This window comes from Poecile atricapillus, chromosome 4, assembly GCF_030490865.1.
Source record: "Poecile atricapillus isolate bPoeAtr1 chromosome 4, bPoeAtr1.hap1, whole genome shotgun sequence".
In the NCBI taxonomy this organism is placed as follows: domain Eukaryota; kingdom Metazoa; phylum Chordata; class Aves; order Passeriformes; family Paridae; genus Poecile; species Poecile atricapillus.
Genome location: NC_081252.1, coordinates 73,733,218 through 73,755,934, shown reverse-complemented (window position 1 = coordinate 73,755,934; position 22,717 = coordinate 73,733,218). Strand labels below are relative to the sequence as shown.

The 22,717-nt window shown below is 53.6% G+C and overlaps 2 protein-coding genes across 2 annotated transcripts; both read left to right on the top strand.

Annotated features, from left to right (window-relative positions):
- Positions 1-1,076: 1,076 nt before the first annotated feature.
- FASTKD5 (FAST kinase domains 5) lies at positions 1,077-8,947 on the top strand. Its single transcript, XM_058838376.1, has 2 exons — positions 1,077-1,905; positions 5,940-8,947. The coding sequence occupies exons 1-2, from the start codon at positions 1,522-1,524 to the stop codon at positions 8,355-8,357; spliced, it is 2,802 nt and encodes a 933-aa protein (XP_058694359.1). The 5' UTR covers positions 1,077-1,521; the 3' UTR covers positions 8,358-8,947.
- On the top strand, positions 1,814-18,285 carry UBOX5 (U-box domain containing 5). Its single transcript, XM_058838391.1, has 5 exons — positions 1,814-1,905; positions 10,589-10,687; positions 11,881-13,057; positions 15,528-15,689; positions 17,476-18,285. The coding sequence occupies exons 2-5, from the start codon at positions 10,634-10,636 to the stop codon at positions 17,688-17,690; spliced, it is 1,608 nt and encodes a 535-aa protein (XP_058694374.1). The 5' UTR covers positions 1,814-1,905; positions 10,589-10,633; the 3' UTR covers positions 17,691-18,285.
- The last annotated feature ends 4,432 nt before the right edge of the window (positions 18,286-22,717 follow it).

Sequence of the window (22,717 nt, the reverse complement as noted above, 5' to 3'; positions counted from 1 at the left end):
GGAGGATTTGGATGCAGCCCGAGGCTGAGGTCCATCCACCCTCCCTCTTAACCAGGGAGGAAACACCACATCCAAAACCTCCTGCAGCTTTTTACTCCAACGAACCCCACCCAACTCTGTCAGCGTCACTAAAAGCAACAGATAAACGTTGTTTTTCTTTAAAAAACCCAGCAATTCCAGCACTTTTCCCGATGGCAGCTTTATTGGAGAGGTCTCCTGCCCTCTGGTGACAAAGCTGGTGCCTCCCAGGGCAAAGGGAGTCGGGGATTCCATGAGTTCCCCCAGGTTTAAAGCCTGAGGCGCCATCAGCCAGCGTGGCTCTCCCTCCAAACCCCCGTGGCCTCCTGAAAACGGGATTTCCTCACTTGCCAGAGGATAAAAACCTGGAAAAGGCAGACAGGAAATAAACCTGGTAGAAATATCAGGAAGGGACACAAGTAAGTAAGGCTCAAGGCGATATTTAAATAGTTTGCCAGTGCTGAAAGCCTGCAGCGGGGAGGAGGAAGATTTCTGGGAACAGTGGAGCCGTGATTATGGGAAATACTCAAAATCTGTGTGGACACAGCCCTGGCCAAGGGGCTGTGGGTGGCCCTGCTGCAGCAGGAGCTCAGGCCAGGCCTCCACAGGGCCAGAGTCACCCAAATCCCCCCGTTCCCTTGGGGGCCAGCTCAGACACGAGCCCCCCACACATTCCAGGGGGCTGCTGCCTCCCTGGGGACACAAAAAGAACATTGTGAAAAATGAGGTTCACATCATTTTTATAGAATTTAAAAGTTTAATAAAAAAACAATTAGGAGAAAAAAATAAAGTGTACAGATACAGCCAGGTGTCTCTGCATTCACCTCACTGACAAAGGATTGTCCCTTAAAAACAGAATCCTACCACATATCCATAAATTCTCATACATATCCATAAATTCTCATTCATATCCATAAACTCTCATCCATATCCATAAATTCTCTTACGTATTCAGACATTCTTCTTAGGATCTTTGGTGTTCTTCTGTTTAGTTTTCTCTTGCCCCTTTCCCAATAGATCAATCTTCTTGGTGCCATTGAGATTTATATTCCCTGGTACCAGAAATACAATAAATTCCTCCCCCAGAGTTCTGGTCACTGCTGTCTTCATCTGGATAAGTTAATTTACAAATGCAGGAGTTTTCTAGCTATATATTTTTATTTTTTTTTCCCTCAGTCTTTGGGTTATACAAACAAAAGCAGTTTTTATTTTAATACTATGCCATAGCCTAACATATATGTATTATACCACTATTTCTAAATTTCATCAATAACAGAAATAAATAAAACTATATTAATACAACAAAATTTCTCATTCTTATACACACAACATTCATGTTAATATTTGTGAAAAGCCAACAATATAAAATGCATCTATAACAGACACCCCTGGGTGTGCAGGTTTCTGCAGTCAGTAAAGGCGTCTTGTCACCCCAGACTCACAGAGCCACGGAAAGCTTTGCTTGGAAGGGACCTCAAAGAGCATCGAGCCCATCCTCCTGCCATGGACAGCGACACCTTCCACCATCCCAGGTGGCTCCAAGCCCCGTCCAACCTGTCCTGGAGCACTGTCAGGGATCCAGGGGCAGCCACAGCTCCTCGGGCGGCTCCCAGGGCCCGAGGAGGGTCCCAGGGCCCGACGCTCCAGGAGCAGCCCCGGGGCCGCCATGGCGGCGCCCACGTGACGCGAAGGGTGTCACGTGATCTCGAGTCACGTGGCCATGCGGGGAGGGGCCGCGCGCCGCGCGCCACTGGCGCCACCCGCCGGCCGCGCGCGCGCTGGGAGCCGGAAGTGGCGTCACCGGCGCGCGACCGGAAGCGGCGGGAGGAGGCGAAGGGGGCAGGAGGAGGAGGAGGAGGAGGCGGTGGCGGCGCCGGAGCGGCCCCGGTGAGTCCCGGCCCCTTCCCGTGCCCTTGCCCTTCCCCTTCTCATCCCCGTTCCCCTTCCTCTTCCCTTGTCCCCGTCCTCTGCCCCCTGCCTGAGCCACACCCTCAGCCGGCGGGGCCGCCCTCGTCCTGCCCTGGGCTGCATTGCCCCAGATATTTATCTGTACATGTACATATACACACATCCGTCTGTGTGTATGCGTTTATATTTATGTATTATGTGTCTGTAGGTGCAGCCGTAGGGGTGAGTAGCGGGACTGGGGCTTCCAGCCCTGCCCCCGGAGCTGCCCTGGAGCCCCGGGAGAGGGAATTGCACGGAAATGCTCCAGGGCTGGAGCTCCTCTGCTCGGAGCCAGGCTGGGAGAGCTGGGGGTGCTCACCTGGACAAGACAGGGCTCCAGCGGGACCTCAGAGCCCCTGCCAGGGCCTAAAGGGGCTCCAGGAGAGCTGGAGAGGGACTGGGGACAAGGAATGGAGGGACAGGACACAGGGAATGGCTTCCCAGTGCCAGAGGGCAGGGATGGATGGGATATTGGGCAGGAATTGTTCCCTGTGAGGGTGGGGAGGCCCTGGCACAGGGTGCCCAGAGAAGCTGTGGCTGCCCCTGGATCCCTGGAATTGTCCAAGGCCAGGCTGGACAGGGCTTGGAGCACTCTGGGACAGTGGAAGTTGTCCCTGCCCATGACAGGGGGGGTGGGATGAGATGAGCTTCAAATCCCTTCCCACCCAAACCTTTCTGTAATCTCAAAAAGAGGGAAAAAGCACAAACAAACCAGAAAGTGACAATTCTGTGCCCTGACATCATAACCTATTGGGGAAATCAAATCCTTTTCCTGTTGCTCTCCTCTCCAGCCCAGGCACAGGAGTTCACTTCAGGCTGTTGGCCAAAAGGAGCTGTTTTATCCCCAACATTCCATACCCTGTTCATTCCTCTCTCATCCCAAGGAGATTCCCTCTGCCCTTTGGCTGTTGGTGGAAGCACAGGCTGAGGGGTTTCCAAAAGCCCCTCTGAGTATTCCAGAGGGAACAAAAGCCCTGACAGCATTTTGGGATGCAGCATCATCCCCTTCCAATGCCCCTGCACTGGGTGCCATCCCCCTGGGAAAGTTCTTTTCCAGGTGTTCAGTGGTGCTCAGCTGTGACACTTCAGCAGAGACATTTCCATGCCTGAGCAGCTCCTCAAAGGCCATTCCCAACCTGCAGGGCCCAGCTCCAAAACTCCCTGGCTCCGTGGAGCCACTGGAAGTGAAAATTCCAGAGAGCCCTGCCCAGAGGTGGGAAGGAGTTTGGCTGTGTTGGGATGTGGAGTGGGAGGAGGAAGGAAGGAAGGCAAATTGCTCAAGGTGAAGAGAGGCAAATCCAGGGAAGGTGTGGGTGGAGTTGGAAGAGAAATGGGGTGGAAATTGGAAAGATCACAAAGATTTGGGCTGGGGGTGGGCAAAATCATGGAAAAATCACTTGGAGCCGCCCATTGCCCTTGAGAGTGCTTGGAACTGTCTTGTGCCATCCCAACCCCGCTCTGCTGTGCGTGGTCTTCTCTTTATTGCTGGATTTGGAGCAAAGGAAGAGAGAAGCAATCTCTCCAGTGCCTGGATTCCCAAATGTGTCACAGCTCCACAGTCAATCCGTGGAGGATATTCTTAGCAGCACGCGGCGCTCGCCTTCGGAGCCTTCACCGGGGCTTTGATTCCCTGACTTTGAAGTGGGGCTGTTGTTGCTGGGAGGGGTTCTGGGAGCAGCAGTGCTGGATTTCCTGGGGAGTATCACCTTTCACAGCAGAGAGAAGTTGGTTTATATAAATAACCTGGGTTTTGTTAGCAGAAAAATAGATAAAGGTATGCTCAAAAGTTGAGTCAGACAAGGAAATAACTGGGAAAGCCTCGCCTGGATAAACCTTTTCTTGTTCAAGATGATTTTTGGAGCTTGATCCAGCCCCTCTAGTGGTCTGAGTTCTGTGAGGTGCTGGAGGAGGAGATGTTGGAGGGGATTTCTCCCTCCCCAGGCAGGTGCAGTCTGAGCCTTGTCCCTGGTCCCCAGCACCTGTCACCTGCAGCCACTTCAGCCTGGACACCGCCGCCAGTAGATCCAGGAATGCTCATTTTATCTGACATTCCTTTCAGCTGAACAGGAGAGCTTTGAAATCCAGTTCTTGGCTCAGGTTTTCCTGTCCAGCTTCTGAGGAGGCTTTTCCTTTCCCTGCTCCTCAGACAGGCAGGAAGGGGCAGAGTCTCTCCTGCCTGGCACGATTTGACTTCTCATGCTGGGATGGGACAGTCACAGCCTTGGAACAGCCTGGGGTCTGTGGGACAGAGCCTGATCTGCTCCTGGGACTGCCTCAGGGCGTTTGGAGATACAGAGAAGATGCCTGGTGGGCTGTTGAGCAGCTCACAGTATTTACTGATCATCCAAAAAGCACGGTGGCCTCTCTTGTACCCTCCTCCTTGCATGGCTCTCCCCACAAATCCACATTTCAGTTTGCCTTTCCTTCCCCCCAGAGCCTCTGGGTCTCCAGCCCAGTTGGTTTTTTCACCTCTCTCCTGGGGTGGTTTCTGCTCCAGCAGCTTCTCCTCCCTCTTTGGCTGGTGTTTGCAGCCTCCAGGCTCTGTCGTGGAGCAGAGGATGCAAGATGTCCTCATCTGCCTCAGTGCAATGGGTTGCCCAGAGAAGCAGTGGAAATCCCATCCCTGGAAGTGTCCAGAGCCAGGCTGAACAGGGCTTGGAGCAACCTGGGGTAGTGGAAAGTGTCCCTGGATCATGGGAGATGTGGGGATCCTTATACACCAAAAAAACCCGGTTTATGCTCAGCCAGAGCTGCACGTGAGCCCCCATCCCACTGCCCTGCTCACACACCCCAAACCCACCTCTCCTGCCCCAAAGTGCCCATTGTGCTGCTGCAAAACTGAGTTTGCCTGCAGTGATCCCACATCTTGCTCCATCCCTGATCAGGAAGCCGTGGAAACGAGCAGAGCTCCCAGGGGTATCCGTGAGGATTTATTTCCCCGTGTGGGGCGCACAAAGCGTGTTGCAGTGGCAGGGTTTGACTTTCCTGATTTCCCAGCTCCCTGTGGTACTGAGGGATTTTTAAGGAAGTGGATAACACCTGTGTGATGGATATTTGTGTGGGATAAGGATTTGAGAGGAAAAATCTGACCTGGTGCTTTTTCAATCAGCATCTGAATCGTGGTAAACAGGGCTGGTTTGGCAGCCAGTGCAGGCTGGCAGCACCCAGCTGGACTCCTACGGATTTCTCATCCTCACCCTCCGAGCTGTAGCTGCTTCAGGCAGGAGTTAGGAAGGCACCAGCCATTTTTAAGCCTCCTGTACCCTAAAATTCTGGGAAATGCTCTCAAATCTGAAGTTTAAAGCTCTGTTCCCCCCCGGTTCTCAGCCTGAGATGTAGCATCACGTGATGATTTGTGTTACCTCTCCCCTGCTCTTCCCCCACTTCGCTCTGGCCACATTTCTTCATTCCTCCAACCTCCATCTGCAGGTTCTGGGCCAGTTTTCACTCTCTGCACTGGTTCTGTGGAGACTTTGCTCCACATCCTGTCTCCAGGTGCAAAGGGCAGCGTGGCACCCTGGATATTTGGACAACTTCTCAGGTGGTGGTCACTGATTCAGACCACGATGACCAAAGCAGCAGAATGCTCTGTCTGAACACATAAAGCCTCTTGAAGCTGCAGCTCTTCTGCAAAAACACATTTTCATTGTTCAGAATGAAAGAAAAGCAGCTTGGGTCTCTTAAAAATGAAAAAACAGTGATTTTGATTTTTTTTTTTTTTTTTTTTTTTCTTTACTCTCCCAGTCCGTGCCAGGTTTTCTCATGTCTGCTGAGTAGCAGGTCATGCCTGGCTGCCTTCTGCTCCAACCCCAGGTCACCCGGGTGCTCGTCCTGAGCTGCCTTTGCATGAGGTGACATTCCATAGTGGCTTTGCAGGGACCCAGCTGCCCTGGCCTTCGGTAGCGTAAAGGATTGATTAAAACGTGCTGCCTGTGAGGTGGAGGCCACTCACTGTCCGTCTGCCCTTTTTTCAGTACCTGGAAGCAGTTCTGAGCCCCAATAAGTTGAGATCCATGGCTACGGTGCTAATGTGCCGAAGATTCCCCAGGCTGAGCAGGGTGACAGCGCTTTCGACCACAGCCAAGCGTGGAAGCAGCAAGAGCAAGAAGGAAAAGCGAGATAAGCCAGGAGCAGCCAAGACTGGGGGCGAACCCGGGGCTACAATCCAGCTGCTGAAGCCTCAGGACTACAGAGTGTTGTATGATCCAGCTGCCCATGGCAAAGGCAGGGCTGGCTCCCAGCAGCACGTGGATAGGGACAGCAGCCAGGCCCTCGGTGACACCTTCACCGGCCCTGGCACCGTGCAGGCTCCACGGACATTCCCCACTGCCTCTTCCCGAGCTTTGTCACCCGTCAGGAATGCTCTGCCCAAGCCCAAGTCCAGCCCACGAGTGGAGCAGACAATCCTGGCCACGCTGCACAAGGAGGAAGCAGAGAAGGAAAAACGGGAAATGCACGACTCCAAGGAGGACCCCCGCATGTTCCAGAAGGGGAGGCCCGAGTACAGATCTCTCAGCTGTGACAGAGCTGAGCCAGCACAGCCCCTCCCTGCAGAGGAGGGGGACTCGATTTTACAGAGTGTGGCCGGGTGTGAGGGCAGCCCTGGAATTCTCACGGATTATTTCCTCAAGCTGAGCCGTTTGCCGGCGGAGCGACGCGCGGCGCTGGCGTCCGATCGCAGGTTCAGTGCCCTGTGTCACCGTGCTGGCACGGCCATCAGGCTGTTCAGCACCCCAGATCTCATCCAGATTTTAAAGGCTTGTGTCCCTTTGGCCGTGCCAGCCTCCCACCCCCTGCTCGACGCGTGCGAGGCCGAGTTCTGCCGGCGGGCGTGGGACATGGGCCTGGAGCAGCTGCTGCTGGTGGCGGATTGCTGGCGCTGCCTGGAGCGCAGCGTGCCCTCCTACCTGGCCATTCTGTTCAGCTATGCCAACCTGCACTGGAAGGACCTCACCTTGCCCAGGTTTGTGCAGCTCCTTTACATCATCGGGGAAGGCCGAAGGTCGCCCGCGGATTTGGTGCAGAAGGTGGAGAGCACCATCCTGAAACACTTGGATGCCTTCACCTTGGAGGAGCTGGGTGCCATCTGCTTGGGGCTCTTCAAGTCCCTCAGTGGGATTTCTGACCACGTCATGAGGAGGATTGCGGACAGGGTGTCCCTGCAGATGGAGGACATGAGCACCTACGCCTTGGTGAACGTGCTCAAGATGCTCCGCTACACCCGCATGGACCACCTGCCCCTCATGAGGGAGCTCGGGAGGGTCATTCCCGCTCGGATTCCTGCAACAAACATCCAGGGCATCATGCACATCACTCTCACCTATTCATCCCTGCACTTCTTTGACGAGGATGTTTTGACTGCTGTAGCCACCTCGTTGCCTTCCAAGGTGTTCTACTGCCGGAGCAAGGATGCTGCCAAATTCCTGTGGTCCTTTGGGTGCCTGGACTATGAACCTCCCAACGAGGAGTTTTACTCCAGCCTGATAAAACAATTGCATGCAAAACTCCATGAGTTCAGCAAGTTTCCAGAGCATCTCCTTACTGCTCTGCTTGGCCTGGCATTTGTCAAACGCTTCCCAGAGGAGCTGATAGACTTTGCTTTGAGGGAGGAGTTTGTCCAGAAAACCAGAGGTAGCAAATATGAGCTTGACAAAGATCTGTTCACCCTGGGTAGGAGCGTTGAAATCGAGTGCCCGACCTACCAAGGCAGCCTCCTCCCACCCCAGCTTTGTCAAGAGTTCACTGAGATGGTTTCAAGCTTTGCAGAACGGGAAATCTACGTCAGGCCTGAAATCTTGGAAGCCACATCCCTCCTCGAGAGCATGTTGGGAGGCCCTGAGTACGTGAAGAACCACATGATCCTGCCCCACACCAGGTCCAGCGACCTGGAGGTGCGTTTGGCCACCGATGGACATCCCATCCCTTTCAATTTCAAGGGTCCTGTGGCAGCCCAGAAGCTGAAGGACGTGGGAGTTAGTCTGACAGATGATTTAATGGCTCAGCTCATACAGGGGAGAGCTCATAACCAGAGTCCCACGGAAGTGGGAAATGAAGCCAGGATTCCCGGACAGGACGCAGCAGGAGCACCGTGCTGGGGTGCAGCCCTTCCTGCAGGTTCCAAATCACAGGCTGAGCCTAAAGCAGGGCGCTGGCAGCCTCGGGAAGTGAGGCTGGCACTGCAGGTGTCCAACAGGAACCACTTCTGCTACGGCTCCAAGCGGCTGCTGGGGCTGCACTGCCTGAAGCGGCGGCAGCTGCGGCTGCTGGGTTACGTGGTGGTGGAGCTTCCCTTCTGGGAATGGTTCCCTCTGCTCAAGCGCACGCGCTCCGAGAAGCTCAGCTACCTCCACTACAAAGTGTTCTGCCCAGAGCTGCTCAGCAGGGCTGGCTAGTGGGGGCAAGGGCTTGCCCAGAGCCTCCCCAGTGCATCTCCATGGCTGGCACTGGGTGGAATGGTCTCTTGGTGCTGGCTCAGTTTTTGGCACGTGCTCTGTGTGGTTGTTTCTGCTCTGGTGACGTCTGTACTTCCCGTGCTCTCCTTTTGTACCTGGATCCTCAAATGCTTCCACCACAAATAAAACCTGCTAATGATTCATTTTCCTCTGTGGTTGCTTCTTCCTCCGCCCTAAACGAGAGTGGTTGGATTTGGTGGCTCTGTGAGAGCAGGAACAGAGGAGATTCAGTCACGAGGCTGAGCTGGGTGCCAGGAGCACACTCAGCTATTTCCTTGTGTTTCCATCCCCATGGGGCTGGGGGGCACAGCCTGGGTTTCTCCTTTAGGATGGAACGTGGATACTGAGTGGGACTGAGGGTTGGGGTGCTCTGACCCCAGGACATTCATTTCATGCTCCAGGGACTTTGTTTGGTGTCCACCGTGCACATTCCTTACGGCAGCAGCTCTGTAGTCCCACGTAGGACGCCAGGAAGAGTTGTGGTGACAAATTCCAGACAATCTGGTTTAAAATTCCTTATCCAAAACCACTGAGGATTTTTTTTTCAGGTCTGTGTTTCATTGCCTCAGACCAAAGATCTTTGTTCACCTTAGGAAAGGCACACACTGAAGAGAGAGTTAAAAAAACCCAACCATGGGTAAAAGCAACTCGGTGACTCAACTTTTGCCATGAGATTTGTAGCAGAGTCTTTCAGCAGAAGGGAGTGCAGTGACTTGGAAATGCAGAATAATCCATTTTCTTACTGAGGTATTGAGACTGGGAAAATTAACCTGAGTTGTTTCTCTCAGGGTCACAAACAAGCAGGAGAAAATCCTATAAAATACCCATACAGAGCTCCTCATGTTGCAGGAGAAGTCTTCAGCCCAGGAAAGAGAGATGGAACAGGGGGAAAATCTTGAGTTTTCCTAAGGAAGGGAGCAAGGAGGGTTGATTCGCCACTTTTCATAACACCAGTGCTGAGGGCCAAGTGAATTTACCACTTGGTAAATTGATTTTGTTTCAAAATGAGCCAGAAAGAGCAGTTTTGAGGCACAGCCTGTAGTTGGACTGTCAAGTCTCCCACAAGATGTGAGTGCTGAAAGCCAGACCAGTTTAAACAGTTCCCCACTGCAGCCCAGTTCTGGAAACCTCTCAGACTCAGAAAGGCAGGAAGGGAGCGTTGGAGGAGAGTTGGTGTGTGCTTGTCCTGTTCCTTGAGGAGCAGGAATTGCTCCTGATGGCTTCCACTCCAAATCTTGGGATAGAAGTGCTGCTCACCTGCCTGTTCTTCTTGTAAGGTTCACACCTGCTTCATTCCAGGCATTCTAACCAAGCTCTGCCCTCTGCAGGTGTGAAATCCGTGTTGGGCTGGGTTTTATCCCTGAGATTTGTGCCTTCAGTTCCACCTTCCTCCTTGCAGATGCAGCACAGGGAGCTCATTAACTCTGCCTTCCCAACGTGCCCCCAGAAGGCCAATTTCATTTGGGCTGAACCAACACATCAGTGGAGGATCATTAAAGAGCTGCTTGTTCTTGAAGGAGGCAGCGAGTCCCTGATTTGCAAGGTTGCCCAGGGCGGTGACATTTTAAAGCTGAGGTTAACATGAGGTTAAAGCTCTCACCTCACAGATAATTTAATTCTTAAAAGGGATCTGAGAGAGCCAATTCCAGTCACTTTTATTTTTTTTCAATGGGAAAGGTGTGTTCACTTGAGTTTCTTTAATGAATGCTGGCGGAAGAATTTGGTGTTCAGATCCCAGACATCTCCCTCAGAGCTATTCCGTGCCCTCTGCTCCCTTGGAGTTATTTAACACCAATTATTAATATTTGTGGTTAATCTTGACTCACTGTGACAGCCTCCTGTGCTCTGCTGGTGCTTTTCTGCACCTATAAAACTCCTACATCTTTGACAAACCTTCAGATCTAATTGCTGGTCTGTTCATAGGTGGTTTTAGTTAAAATAGACATTTTTCTCTTTGATTTTTCTCCACAGGTTCACTAATTAATATTAATGCGATTTTTTTTTCCTCTCAATCTCATCTCTCCACCACGTTCATTTGGGTTTATATTGGCTTCACCTCCTGGACTCAGATCTGAGCTGCATTTTAGGAATTGTAACTCACCCAAAACACTAAATCCTTTCACTGCTCATGGATATTCACTTCCTTCATTTTTAATTTCTTTTTTTCCAAGCTGACTCTGATGCTCAGCAAGTGACCAACCTCTCCAGCTGCCAAGATGGTAATAAACGTCTGTCTCCCACAGTTCAAGCCAAGAATTCACTGCAACAAGGTAAAATAGTGATGTGGGGGTTTGGGGAGTGGGAGGGATGGAGGGATTAAATGGAATTGTCCTGGGGGGGAGCTTGTTCACTGCTCCTCTGGGATAATCAGCATCACTGATGTGGCACACACTAAATATTGGAGGGAAAAGCCCTGATTTTGCAGGATCTCATAACCAGACAGCATTATGTGCTTCCAGGTGTAAGTTCTTTGACTTGAGATCCCTTTTTCCCTGCAATATTCCAGCTTTCCCTCCATCCATTGCAACACACAGCTCTTGATAATGTTTGCTGAAGTTACTTTCCAAGTATTTCTGGTCTCACTCAGCACATCAGAATCTCTTTAAGAAACTCAGTTTTAATTCAGATCTAATTTTTAATTGTAAGTTTCCACACCAACTCACCCCAAAATCCAGGACAGCCTTGGCTTTGTAAATACTGTGCTGCAAAAGCAGCAGTGCTGGAATTTTTTATGGAGAGAGCCAGCCATGCCACAAAGGTTTGGTGTGCTTGTAGTGATCAGGACCATATTAAACAGGTGGAATAAACAGATTTTCCTCGTTTTTATTTGTCCATTCAGCGAATGCTGCAGATTTCTCAGGGCCTGGGGCTTCCAGGAAAGGGAATGGGTTTAACCAGTCTGCCCAGGAGCAGAGCAGAGGGTGGGGTTGGATGTTCCAAGGCAGACCCAGCCTGGTTTGATGGATCTCCCTCAGGAATGGGTGGGATGGCTCCCAGAGGCTAATTAACATCCAGAATTCCTCTGGGATCTTGTAACTGTTATTCCAAGTGCATTTCCACATGGATGAGTAGTCACAAAGAAAATCAGGAGACTCCCACCTGAAAAGGGAGACTGAAAGAGGAGACTCCCATCTCCCCCATGCTCATCCTCTGCTCCCAGCCATCCTCTCCTTGACTTATTTCACTGACCCAGCCAAAACCATGAATTACCCCTCATTTTCCACTCTTCCAGCAGCTAAGTCAGGTCTCCACATGGTGAGGAGGGAAATGGGAGCACGTGGCTGGAGGAGGGTGGGAATGGCTCTGCTCTGCCTTACAGCAGGGATCTCCTGCCTGGTCTGAGCTGCACATCAACCTCAGCCTTGGCTCCTGGTTGATGTCATCCTGAGAATCTCTGCTTGTCAAATTGGCTTCCTTGTGTTTCCTTGCTCCAAACTGAACCCAGTTTTGTGCTGGCACACAGATCTCTGCCGATGGCTATGAGGTGGAGAACCTGATCTCCGAAGACCTGGCCAGGAGGAACCGCGGCTTCCGCAGCGAGTACTTCATCAAACCCCCGGTGCACGTCACCATCTCCTTCCCCTTCAACATCGAGATCTGCAGGATCAACATCGACATCTCCTCCGGGGGGTACCAGACCTTCTCTGGGCTGGAAGTTTACACCTCTACCTCATGCAACAAAACCTCTTGGCAGAGCCCTGAGGGGCAGTGCTCAGGTCTGGCCGGGCAGCCTGTGTCGGACAAGGACACCTTCACCCTGGTGGGAAAAGCTGTCTTAAAAAATCAGAGCAAAGTGACTTTTGGCCACAGAGGTTTCAAGCCGAGGCCTCCCTTCCATCAGATGGAAAATGTCTTCTCCTACCCCGGCTCGGTGTCTCAAGACCTCTGGAACAAAGGGCCGGCCTCGCTCAGCAACGTGTCCCACCTAAAAATCTGCATCACCCACGTGGCCGGGGGGGGCCTGCCCAGCATCAAGAGGCTGGAGGTGTGGGGACAGCCTGCCAAGTCCTGCCCACAGGAGGTGATCGAGGGTGTCTTCCAGGTGGCCTCGCAGTTCCTGGCCCAGGACGTGGGCAGCCTCAAGCCGGAGCTCTGGACGCCCATGGAGAGCGACTGCGTCCCCTTCGGTGCCAACGAGCAGCAGACCCTGCACAAGCTGGTGGATGTCGTCCAAGACATCCCTGAAGAATTCCTGGACCCCATCACTCTGGAGATCATGACTTTGCCCATGCTCCTGCCCTCTGGGAAAGTGATTGACCAGAGCACCCTGGAGAAATGCAACCGGAGCGAGGCGTCCTGGGGCCGTGTTCCCAGCGATCCCTTCACGGGGGTGGCCTTCAGCCAGCACTCGCAGCCCCTACCTCACCCCACCCTCAAGGCCAGGATAGATCACTTCCTGCTGCAGCACAGCATCCCTGGCACCAACCTGCTGGGGAGGGCTCACGCCGCAGAGAGCCTGGTGCCCTCCTCCATCACCATGTCTTCTCTGAAGAGGAAAATGGACTGCATGGATCAGGGCTCCCTGCAGCCGCCCTATTTTTCTGCTACAAACTTACTTGTCACGGCTACCTCAGAGAACAGTGCTAAAAAAATGAGAACTGACAGTGACTCCCACTTGATCCAGATGGACTGTTCCACAGGTATGGTGGCTCCCCAGGTCACCTCTGTTCCCTGAGTGGTGGGACAGCCCCAGGCTGAGGTTTCAAATCAGGACAAATCCAGTGCAAGTTCCCATCACAGCTCTAGAAAGCTTCCAGGCTGTGTTTGGCTGTTGATGGGTGTGGTGGAGCTGGGTCATTTCATCCATCTCCCGTGTTCCCTGTTCAGTGTTTCACAGTCCTTGTTTGCTCAGGTTACCCTGTTCCCCTTTTAAGTTTGGATTTCCCTTCCTTCCACGTGGAGACAATGTTTTTGGAGTTTCTTTATACAGGGGGATTTATTGTATCCTGCAAAAACAGGAAAAGAGATGTCTGGTGGTGCAGTGGTGGTGGCACGGGGAGTCCTGGCTCATGGTGTGGAGGGAGGTGGGAAGGAAGGCAGGAATGGGACACAGAGCAAACCACAGCAAGGGAATTGCAGGCAGGAGGGACAGCTCAGCCTGGGAGAGACTGCACAGAATTTTCAGGTGGTTAAAGCAAAAAACCTGCTAGAGGCTAAATTAGAGAATAAATGTGACTTGCAGGGGAAGGGAATGGGCACTGGCTTCCCTCCATCCATCCTTTTCTCAGCCATGTGGTAGCAGCAGTGCTGGGAATGCAAAATGTCCTGCAGATCTGGAGCAAAGGAGGCTCAGGTGGGACCTTGTTGTTCTCAACAACTCCCTGAAAGGAGGGGGGAGCCAGGTGGGGGTCAGGCTCTGCTCCCAGGGAACGAGGGTTGCACCAGGGGAGGGTTAGGTTGGATTTTGGGAACAATTCTTCCACAGAAAGGGTTGTCCAGCCTGGCACAGCTGCCCAGGACAGTGCTGGAGTTCCCATCCCTGGAGGGATTTAAAAGCTGTGTGGATGTGGCACCTGGGGACAAAGGGTGTCAATCCAGGTGTGGGGGAATTTCGTGGTTGCCTCTCCAGGCAGGTAAGCCCAGTTTCCTGGTCTGCTCTAACCCAGTGGTCTGTGACATGTCAAAAGGTGACCCAGAGCTGCTGGGACCTCTCACTGCCTTCACCCTTCTCCCAGTCTGCCTGATAACATTTTGAGGACAAAGCTCAGGTTTGATTTTAAACAAATTCTTCAGTTGAAAGTAGTTGATGTTGGCTGGTACCGGGAAGAGTAGGGAGAAGAGAGACTGCACATTTCTTCTCTGCTCCCTCAAGCTAGAGCTCATTCCCTGTTTTAGCAGGAATCTTTGGTTATTTTGGCTGTGGAAATGTGTGACAGCTCCCACCAGGATGTGCCCCAGCCCCACAGGAGCAGGAGCTGTGGGTCCTGGAGCTCCTGGGGCAGCCGTGTCCGTACATAAATAAAAGCAGCGTGCTCAGCCCACGGAGCTCGTGCTTCACTGGATCATCAGCCTTGATTGGTGGAGCAAATGTGCAGCACCAATTGTGAGCTCTTCCTCTGGGAGATGATTTTAACAGAATTAGTGATGCAGACAACATTCTCTTAATGCTTCATCTTAATTAGCGCCGTCGGTGCTGCACAGGGCAGCCCTGCAGGGAGGGTCCAGCCCTGGCCCTGTGGCTCAGAACTGGGACAGAGAGGGAAAAACAAGCCCCACAGATTTTATTAATGGTTTAAATGTTCTCTGTGAGCTGCATGGAGCAAGGCTGGGAGCACTGGGCTGGATCCAGCTGAGGGAGTGCCTGGGATTTCAGGGAAAAACAACTTCCTGGGTTATTTGGAGCTTTGCACTTTTTCAGTCCTGCAGAATTGTACAGCTCCATGAAAGGAGGGTGCAGCCAGGTGGGGTTCAGGCTCTGCTCCCAGGGAGCAAGAGGAGATGGCCTCAGGATGGTCCAGGAGAGGTTTAGGTTGGCTATTAGGGAAAATTCCTTCATGGAGAGGGTTCTCCAGCTCTGGCACAGGCTGCCCACCCCTGGAGGTATTTAAAAGCCGTGTGGGTGTGACACTTGGGGACAGAATTTAGCAGGGACCTTGGCAGTGCTGGGTTAAGGGTTGGACTCCATGATCTTGGAAGACTTTTCCAACCTAAATGATTCTGATCCTGTGTAAGTTGGCCCTGGGACACCATGTGAATGTCTGGTGGTAATCCATAGGGCATTCCACCTCTAAGACCCAAAGGAGATGAGGCACTCCAGCCCAAATCCCAGCCCCTTGGTGGGGAAAAGACACCTCTCAACAAAACAAGTGACAGGGCTCCTAAAATCCTCCAAGGTTCAGAGCCAAGGCAGTGTTTGCATCACAGATCCTTTTTCCCAGCATCTGCTTCTCCATCTTTTTCTTGTCCTTGCAGACCTGATCTGTTTCCCTTTGCAGACCTGATCTGTTTCCCTTTGCAGACCTGATCTCTGTGTTTCCCTTTGCAGACCTGATCTGTTTCCCTTTGCAGACCTGGCCTCTGTTTCCCTTTGCAGACCTGATCTCTGTGTTTCCCTTTGCAGACCTGATCTCTGTGTTTCCCTTTGCAGACCTGATCTGTTTCCCTTTGCAGATCTGGTGTCCCACGAGCAGAAGCTGTCAGAGAGCTTGGACACTGCCCTGACCTCGGCTCTCAGCTCCATGCCCTCCTTCACGGCCAAGCTGATGAAGAGCCAGCAGCAGGCTCCAGGAGAGGGGGGCTGCAGCACTTCCTGGAGCGTGGGCACCGTCCTTGGTGAGCAACAGATCTGGATCACCTTTGGGAGCTGGGGCTGAGTTAACAGGGAGCCTTGTTCAGACCCCAGAGTATTACATATTCTGTATAAAAATATTACATTGTGTCCCAGCAAACTTCACCATCCTCCATTCCATCTCAGCAGTTTTGCTGGTTTATTCTCCCACTGAGGTGGGTTAGATCTTGCTGACCCCCACAAGGTGTGGGATGCTGTCCATGCCCAGGGTCAGTCCTGTGATTTTCCCGTGGTCTTGGCTGGCTGTGCTGCCCAGGGATGATGTGTTGTGCTTGGACACAGCGCTCAGCCTGCTCCAGCTTAGTTCAGACTGTTCTCAGAGCTCTGCAATTCGGGCTGAGTGGTTCAGTGTTGCCTGTGAGCTGTGTGGAGCAAGCTGGGGAGCTGCCACGTGGGTGGAGAATGAGTCTGGTGTGGAGGTGCTGCAGGAGAGGTTTAAAGCCAGCAAACACTGCAGCCTTCCAGTGCTTAAAAGGGCCTTGGGAAAAAGAGGGAGAGTCACTTTTTATACAGACAGATATGGCTGGACAAGGGGGAGTGTTTGTAAACTAAAAGTAGGGTGAGATTGGATATTGGAATCCTCCCTGTGAGGGTGGTGAGGCCCTGGCACAGGGTGCCCAGAGAAGCTGTGGCTGCCCCTGGATCCCTGGAAGTGCCCAAGGCCAGGCTGGATGGGGCTTGGAGAACCCTGGAATAGTGGAAATGTCCCTGCCCATGGCAGGGGGTGGAATGGGATGGGCTTTATGATCCCTTCCTACCAAACCACTGGATGATTCTTTGCAATACCTTGTGACATCCAGCCCTTAGCAGGAACAGGTCACAGCAGCACCATCCCAGGCCAGCCAGATGTGAGTGTGCCCAGAATCCCATCAGGACTGAGTGTACATAATCCAGGCTACCAAGCCCTCGCTGTTTGCATCCCACCTGCTGCCCAGCCACTCATCCAGCCGTGTATGCATTCCCAAAATTATTCCTTTGGGGTGCAGGGAAGGATTGAACCTTCAGATGTCCCTCCACATGTCCTGGCTGCTCTTCCCCTGGGTGAGGCTCTGCCTGCTCATGGCTGAGAAGGGGGATCAGAGGGACCAGGTGACCCTGGGTAGGGCTGTGTCCATCTCTCTGTGTCTGTTTTTCCCTCTCTCCCCCTCCCCAAACAGCTTTTGCTGGTTCACAGTGATGTTCAGCTCTTAAGCTTTTTCCTGCCCCCTCTAAAAGTGCTGCTGTGTGAGAGCTGAGTGGGCCTGGATGGGTCGTGTGTGACAGGAATGCAAAGTGACACCTCAGCTGTTCCGCTGGGAATCGCCACTTTTAATGGGTCGGAAGAGCAGGAGGGAGGATGATTTAGTCTCAGTAAAAGTGAAAAGCCCATTGCAAGTGCTGATGTGATCCATCCCTTTCTGAGCACACCCTGCCCTGGAAGCTGGGCCATTCCCTTTCCGTGTGGAAATGACAGGGAAGTGGCACAGTCCTGAGTCAGAGCTGTGCCCTGAGCCTGCAGGACCTGGCCCAGACTGGGCTTCTCACGCTCCCTGCCTAACCCACTTCTCCTGTCCCGTTGTTTTATACTCTCAAGCTGTGCCAGGGCAGGTTTAGGCTGGACCTGAGAAGGGATTTCTTCACAGGAGGGGTGATCAGAAGTTGGAAGGGGCTGCCTGGGGAGGTGGTGCAGTCAGCAGGAAAGACTGGATGTGTTGGCTCACGGGCTGGACTCGATGATCTCTGAAGTGTTTTTTTTTCCAGCCTGCTGATTGTGTGATTCTGGATTTGCAGAGCACGGCAGGAGCAGCCAGACCCAGGGATGTGCTTCCTGTGGCAAATCCTTCTCCTGCTACTTCAAGGCAGAGCCCGTGTACCAGCTCCCCTGCGGGCACCTGCTGTGCCGGCCCTGCCTGGCCGAGCGCCAGAAGGCTCCGGCGTCCCCCATCCACTGCGGGAGCTGCAAGAGGGCAGCAGCCACACAGGACGTCAGGAGAGTTCACTTCTGACCCCCAGGGCTGCCAGGGGACGAGGAGGAGCTGCTGCTGTGCCCCGTGTCCGCACGGATCCGCCGGAGGGGCCGCCGGGAGAGCCGGAGAGCGGAGAGGACTCGGCCTTGTGCTTACAGAGTAGCGGGGGGTGGGGGGTTAGAGCCGGAGCCCGAGGATGACAAAAGCCATAGCTTCTTTATCAAGGAATATGTATTTATCCAGGACTGGTCTCCACCACTGCCCCGGGGCTCAGAGGTTTAGCACAGGTGCCTTTCGGACCAGCTCAGCTTCCCCTGCGAGTTCACGCCACGTTTGACCAGCAGCCACCCGGTTGTGGAGCAGGTAAAGTCCTTGTGAGTGACAACACACACAAAGCCCCCTCTGACTTCCTCCCCTTCCCCACCTCGCCCTCCCCTCCCTGCTGGGAGCGTCTCCAAGCCTGGAATCAGCAGTGAGAGGCCGTGGTTGGGGTGTGAGGAGCTGGCAGTGATCTCACCCTGCTCATCCAGACTCTTGTAGAAAAGCCATCCCATCCCACCCTCTCGGTTTATGTCGTGTGACCGGCCCAGCTCCTGGCTGGCTGATAGACATTTAAGCCTTAATAAAATGTTTAAAGTCAGGTTCTGTCTCTGGCTCCTAACCGGTCTCATCCTGGGGCTTGGTGATGTCGTGGAGTCAATCTCTCGGCAGAGGAGGAAATAAACGGGCTGGAAAAAGCCAAAGAAAACGGAGGAGCTGCAGAGCAGCGGTTCAGAGGGGTTGTGGCAGCAGCCTCGTGGATCACAGGGATGACACTGACATCTGCACCCAGGGGGCTTCAGAGAGCTGCTCAGAAAAAAGCCAGACAAAAAATGACTTGGATATGTTCCGTCCTGGATATGCCGGGGTAAGGTGACATCAAAGGGTTTGTCACCCCTACAACCCCCTGCTGCTGCCACTTAATTGATGTTCAGGGCCATAACGAAGCTGCAGCTGACTCAGCTCACCTTGGTCACATCTGTGTTTGCTCTCAAGGCACCTGAGCAGCGCTGAGCTCCTGCTCATCCAGTGGATCACGGCTTTGTGCCGGCCCCACGCTGATCCTGCTCCCTGCCTGCGTCAGCAGGAGTTTACAGCCCGTCTCCGTTCCCAGCAAAAATAGAAAATCACACGTCTTAAAATAATAAACACTTAGAAAATAGGCACAGAATTCCTAAAAACCCAATGATTTGGAGGCAATAAATGCAGTCCATTGCAGTGGTGGTGTCGTGTTTGCAGTGAGCCATCCCGGGGTGATTCAGCTCTCACACCTCCCCCAGGGAAGGGGGGATGGATGGATGGATGGATGGCTGCCTCTGGATCCCCAGAGCCATCACCTTCTCCAGAGCTAGCAAAGCTTGGATGCTTCCAAGTTTGGTTCTGACAAGCTTCTCCAGTGCCCAAAAGTTCTTTGTGGTGTCGTGCCAGTGGGCAGGGATCCAGGTGGGAGCTGTCTCCCAAATTATCTCCAGGTTCCCTTTGTTCTGCAGGGAGGGGCAGGGGCCACAGGGAGCAGGGGTTGGAAGGAAGGGGCGGTGCTGGGACATCAGGTCTCAACAGAGCTCCTCCCTGCTCATCTCCACCTCACAGCAGCTTCTCAGAGCCTTCATCCCCCAATTTCTCCTCCTTAACCCTCCGGGAACCTTGGCAGCACATTTCAGCTGCTGTGTCTCCTCTTGCAGGGGATCCAGGGATGAGTTTCCCTCTGCACCCACATCTTGGAGCTCAGGGAAGGACCACCTGCCCCAGCTGGGTGTGAGTGCCCCTATCCCAGAGCACTGAAAGCCCTGTGGGCAGCAGGGCCCCTCTCTGCACCCCAAGGTGCTGGTGACACAGAGCCAGGAATTTCCGTGGCTTCCTCTGCCTGGACCCACAGCAATCCCTCTTCAGCTCCCACACGGAGCATGTGTACTCCCAGCATCGAGCCTGTCTTCTCCCTGGGAGCTGGGGAATGGAATTGATTGCAGCCTGAGCAATTTCCTCTAATTCAAGCATTTTTTGGACAAATCCATCCCTTGTTGGTCAGTGACCTCCCTGCATGACATCCACATCCCAGCAGGATGGATTTGGCCATGGAAATGATCAAAGCAGTGCCCCAGCCAATCTTGACGTTGGCTGTGCTGCCTTTAAAGAGGCATCAAAGCTGTTTTCCAGCTGTCAGGGAAACAGAGGAGCATCTTTATCCGTGAAGGGAGGGGAGGAGGTGCAGGATCCCCCTCCCCCAGCCATTAACCCCCCGTCAGCCACGGGGTCACGGTGACAGTGACAGATCCATTTGAGGAGCATCAGAGCTCCCAGGCAGGAGCAGGGAGCTCTCCCTCGCCAGCCTGACCCTCTCCATGTGACATCTTCCAGAAGTTTCTCCTTCCCTGCTGTGTCCCCCTCCAGCCTCGGTAAAGGCAGGAAATGCCCAGATCAGTGACATTCATCCCATTTTCCATCATCCTGTGCTGGATCTGGTTTGGATGTTGCCCCTCTCATCTATCCCAGCTGAACTTTGGCACTGGGAGCTCTGTGTGCTGCAGCCAAGCTCCATCACCTCCATCCCTTCCCCTGCCTCCAGAAGGGCTCTCACAAACCTCCTTGGGGGCTCCAGAGCTAACGAAGCTCCTGCTGTTAATGAAGGAAGGGGGAGCTTCAGATTGGATATTTGGGAAGGTTTTTTCATGGAAAGGTTTTCCAGCCCTGGCACAGCTGCCCAGGGCAGTGCTGGAGTCCCCACCCCTGGAGGGATTTAAAAGCTGTGTGGATGTGACACTTGGGGACACGGATTGTTGGTGGCCTTGGCAGTGCTGGGGGAACTGTTGGACTCGGTGATCTTGGAGAGCTTTTCCAACCTCAAAGATTCCATGATCTCCATGGCTGAGCCCCTCTGGCAGCCCCAGCCCCTTTGCTGGTGTCTGCAAGAGCTGGGGCCGTATTTTGGCTGAGCAAGGGGGCAGATTTGGGGGCGCTGCCCCATTCCCAGCGCAGGTGAAGCCTTTGGGATTTCCCTCATTCCCGAGGGGAGCTGGGATAGGGAGGCAGCCGCTGATGGATGCCGGGGCACGGCCACACCCTGGAGTGTTGTTAGAGCAGCACTAACCAAGGGGCATCCTCTGGGGAAGGGCCTGGGGAAGGGCAGGGACGTGGCAGCACAAATTCGGTGCTGGAGACACAGAGAAGGGACCCTGGGGCTGCTGCTGGAGGATTTGGGGCAGGACTCAGAGTCGGGAGCAGGATGTGGGAGGGGTACCCCGGGTACCAGGGAGCATCACAGCCCAGCAGGGCTGGCTCTGCCCACCCCTGGGAATCCCATTCCCCGGGGATCACTTATCACCCCAGGTGACCCCAATATTTCCCTCCCCAAAACCCCCTTTTTGTGTTTTCTACCCATTTTCCCCTCCCCGTTCCCACCTCATCCTCCCCTTGATTCCCGTAAGTGATTCTGCGTTGCGGCTGCGGAGCCTCTGCAACTTGGAAAAACATTTTATTAACCTTCCTTGACTTTAAAGAGCATAATTACATTTTAATCTCATATTCCTGCGTTATCATTCCAGACACAGAGTCATTTGAATGCAGATCGTTCCTGCTTAATGTAATTTTACGATACAGTAATGAAGAGACGGAGCACGAGCGCGTAACACCCAATTTAGAGCTGACATTTGGGGTTCTTTTAAAGAAAAGTTTTCCCAGCCGAGGGCTTTTGCGTCCTCCTCGGCCCTGCAACGCAAGTGGGTTTGGGCTCCCGCTGAGCAGGGATGGGTTTGGATGGGGAATCGAGGCTGGTGCTAATGACAGCGGTCATTAAATCCCCCACGGCTGCCCCGCGTGGGTGATTCAGCGTCACGGGGCAAATCTGGGAACTCGCCGCTCCCTCGGTCCCAGGGAGAGCTGAGTCAGGGGCTGTGGCCACCTTCAGCCCCCCGTGAGGGGAGGAAATCGCCCTCATTTTACCCAGCAGAAGCCCCAAAGCCCGGGTCTGTCACCCCCCGGGTTGGTCCGTGCTCCAAAATCACAGGGCAGGAGCTGGGAGCAGGCTGGGACCCCCCAGCACTGATCCCTAAAATGCTTCCCTGCGTGCCTCAGTTTCCCTGGGGGGGCAAAGCCATGCTCTGCCCCCCTCCAGCATTGCTCCCTGCTTCCTGTGGAGCTTTTCAAAGCACTCTGAAACAAACACAAAGGTTTTCCAGGGAGGATTGCAGTGGGATTCCTTTGGGATGCTCGAGCAGAGCAGCCCCTTCCCCACCCAGGGTGGAATTCCCCTCACTCTAGCCCGGGCTGGGGTGTTTGTCCAGCAGAAAAAGAGATGTTAATGAGGGGGAGAAAATGAGGGAAACTAATGAGGGGCAGGGGAAAAACACGTTAACCACCCCAAGTGATGTCCAGGCTGATTTTTATGGTTCTCTGCCTCAATTCCCCAACTTATGTGAAGATGAATAAAGGACAAAACCAGTCCAGAGGTGGGACCACAGCTGGCAGCACCCCCACACTGTCCATCCCCCTCCCAGCCCCCCAGACAAACCTCTCCTGACCACTGTGAGCCAGTCCCAGCATTTTTTAGGGGGAGAAGGAGAGGGTGGATACTCACAGGCACCGGATTCCTCTCTGCATATTGATTTCACATTGCTGAGGTTGCTGGAAAAGGGATCTGGGAACAGGAATATTCATGGCTGGATGGGGCAGGGGGTTCCTGGTGGTGTTTTTCCCGTGTAGATGCTTTTGACAGCCCATGGGTGACACGAGTGTGCTGGTGCCAAGCCCAAAGGTGCCTTTTCTTTTGGTCTCCCCCTCTCCTGCTGGTTTCTGTGCCTTCTGGTTTGTTGGAGAAGAGGGGGAAGAGGCAGGAGAGCCGTGGGTGGCACTGATGGATCACTCTGGGGACAGGGTCCTGCCCTGAACCCCGGTGCCGCAGCCCAGCCCCTGAGTTTTGGGGTGGTTTTGTGCACCTGGGGTTCTCTCCCAGCCCCAACCCCATCACTCCCCTCCAATATCCTGTCCCAGAGCAGCATCAGTCAAGTCAGCATCCCCAGATCAGCATCCCTCCC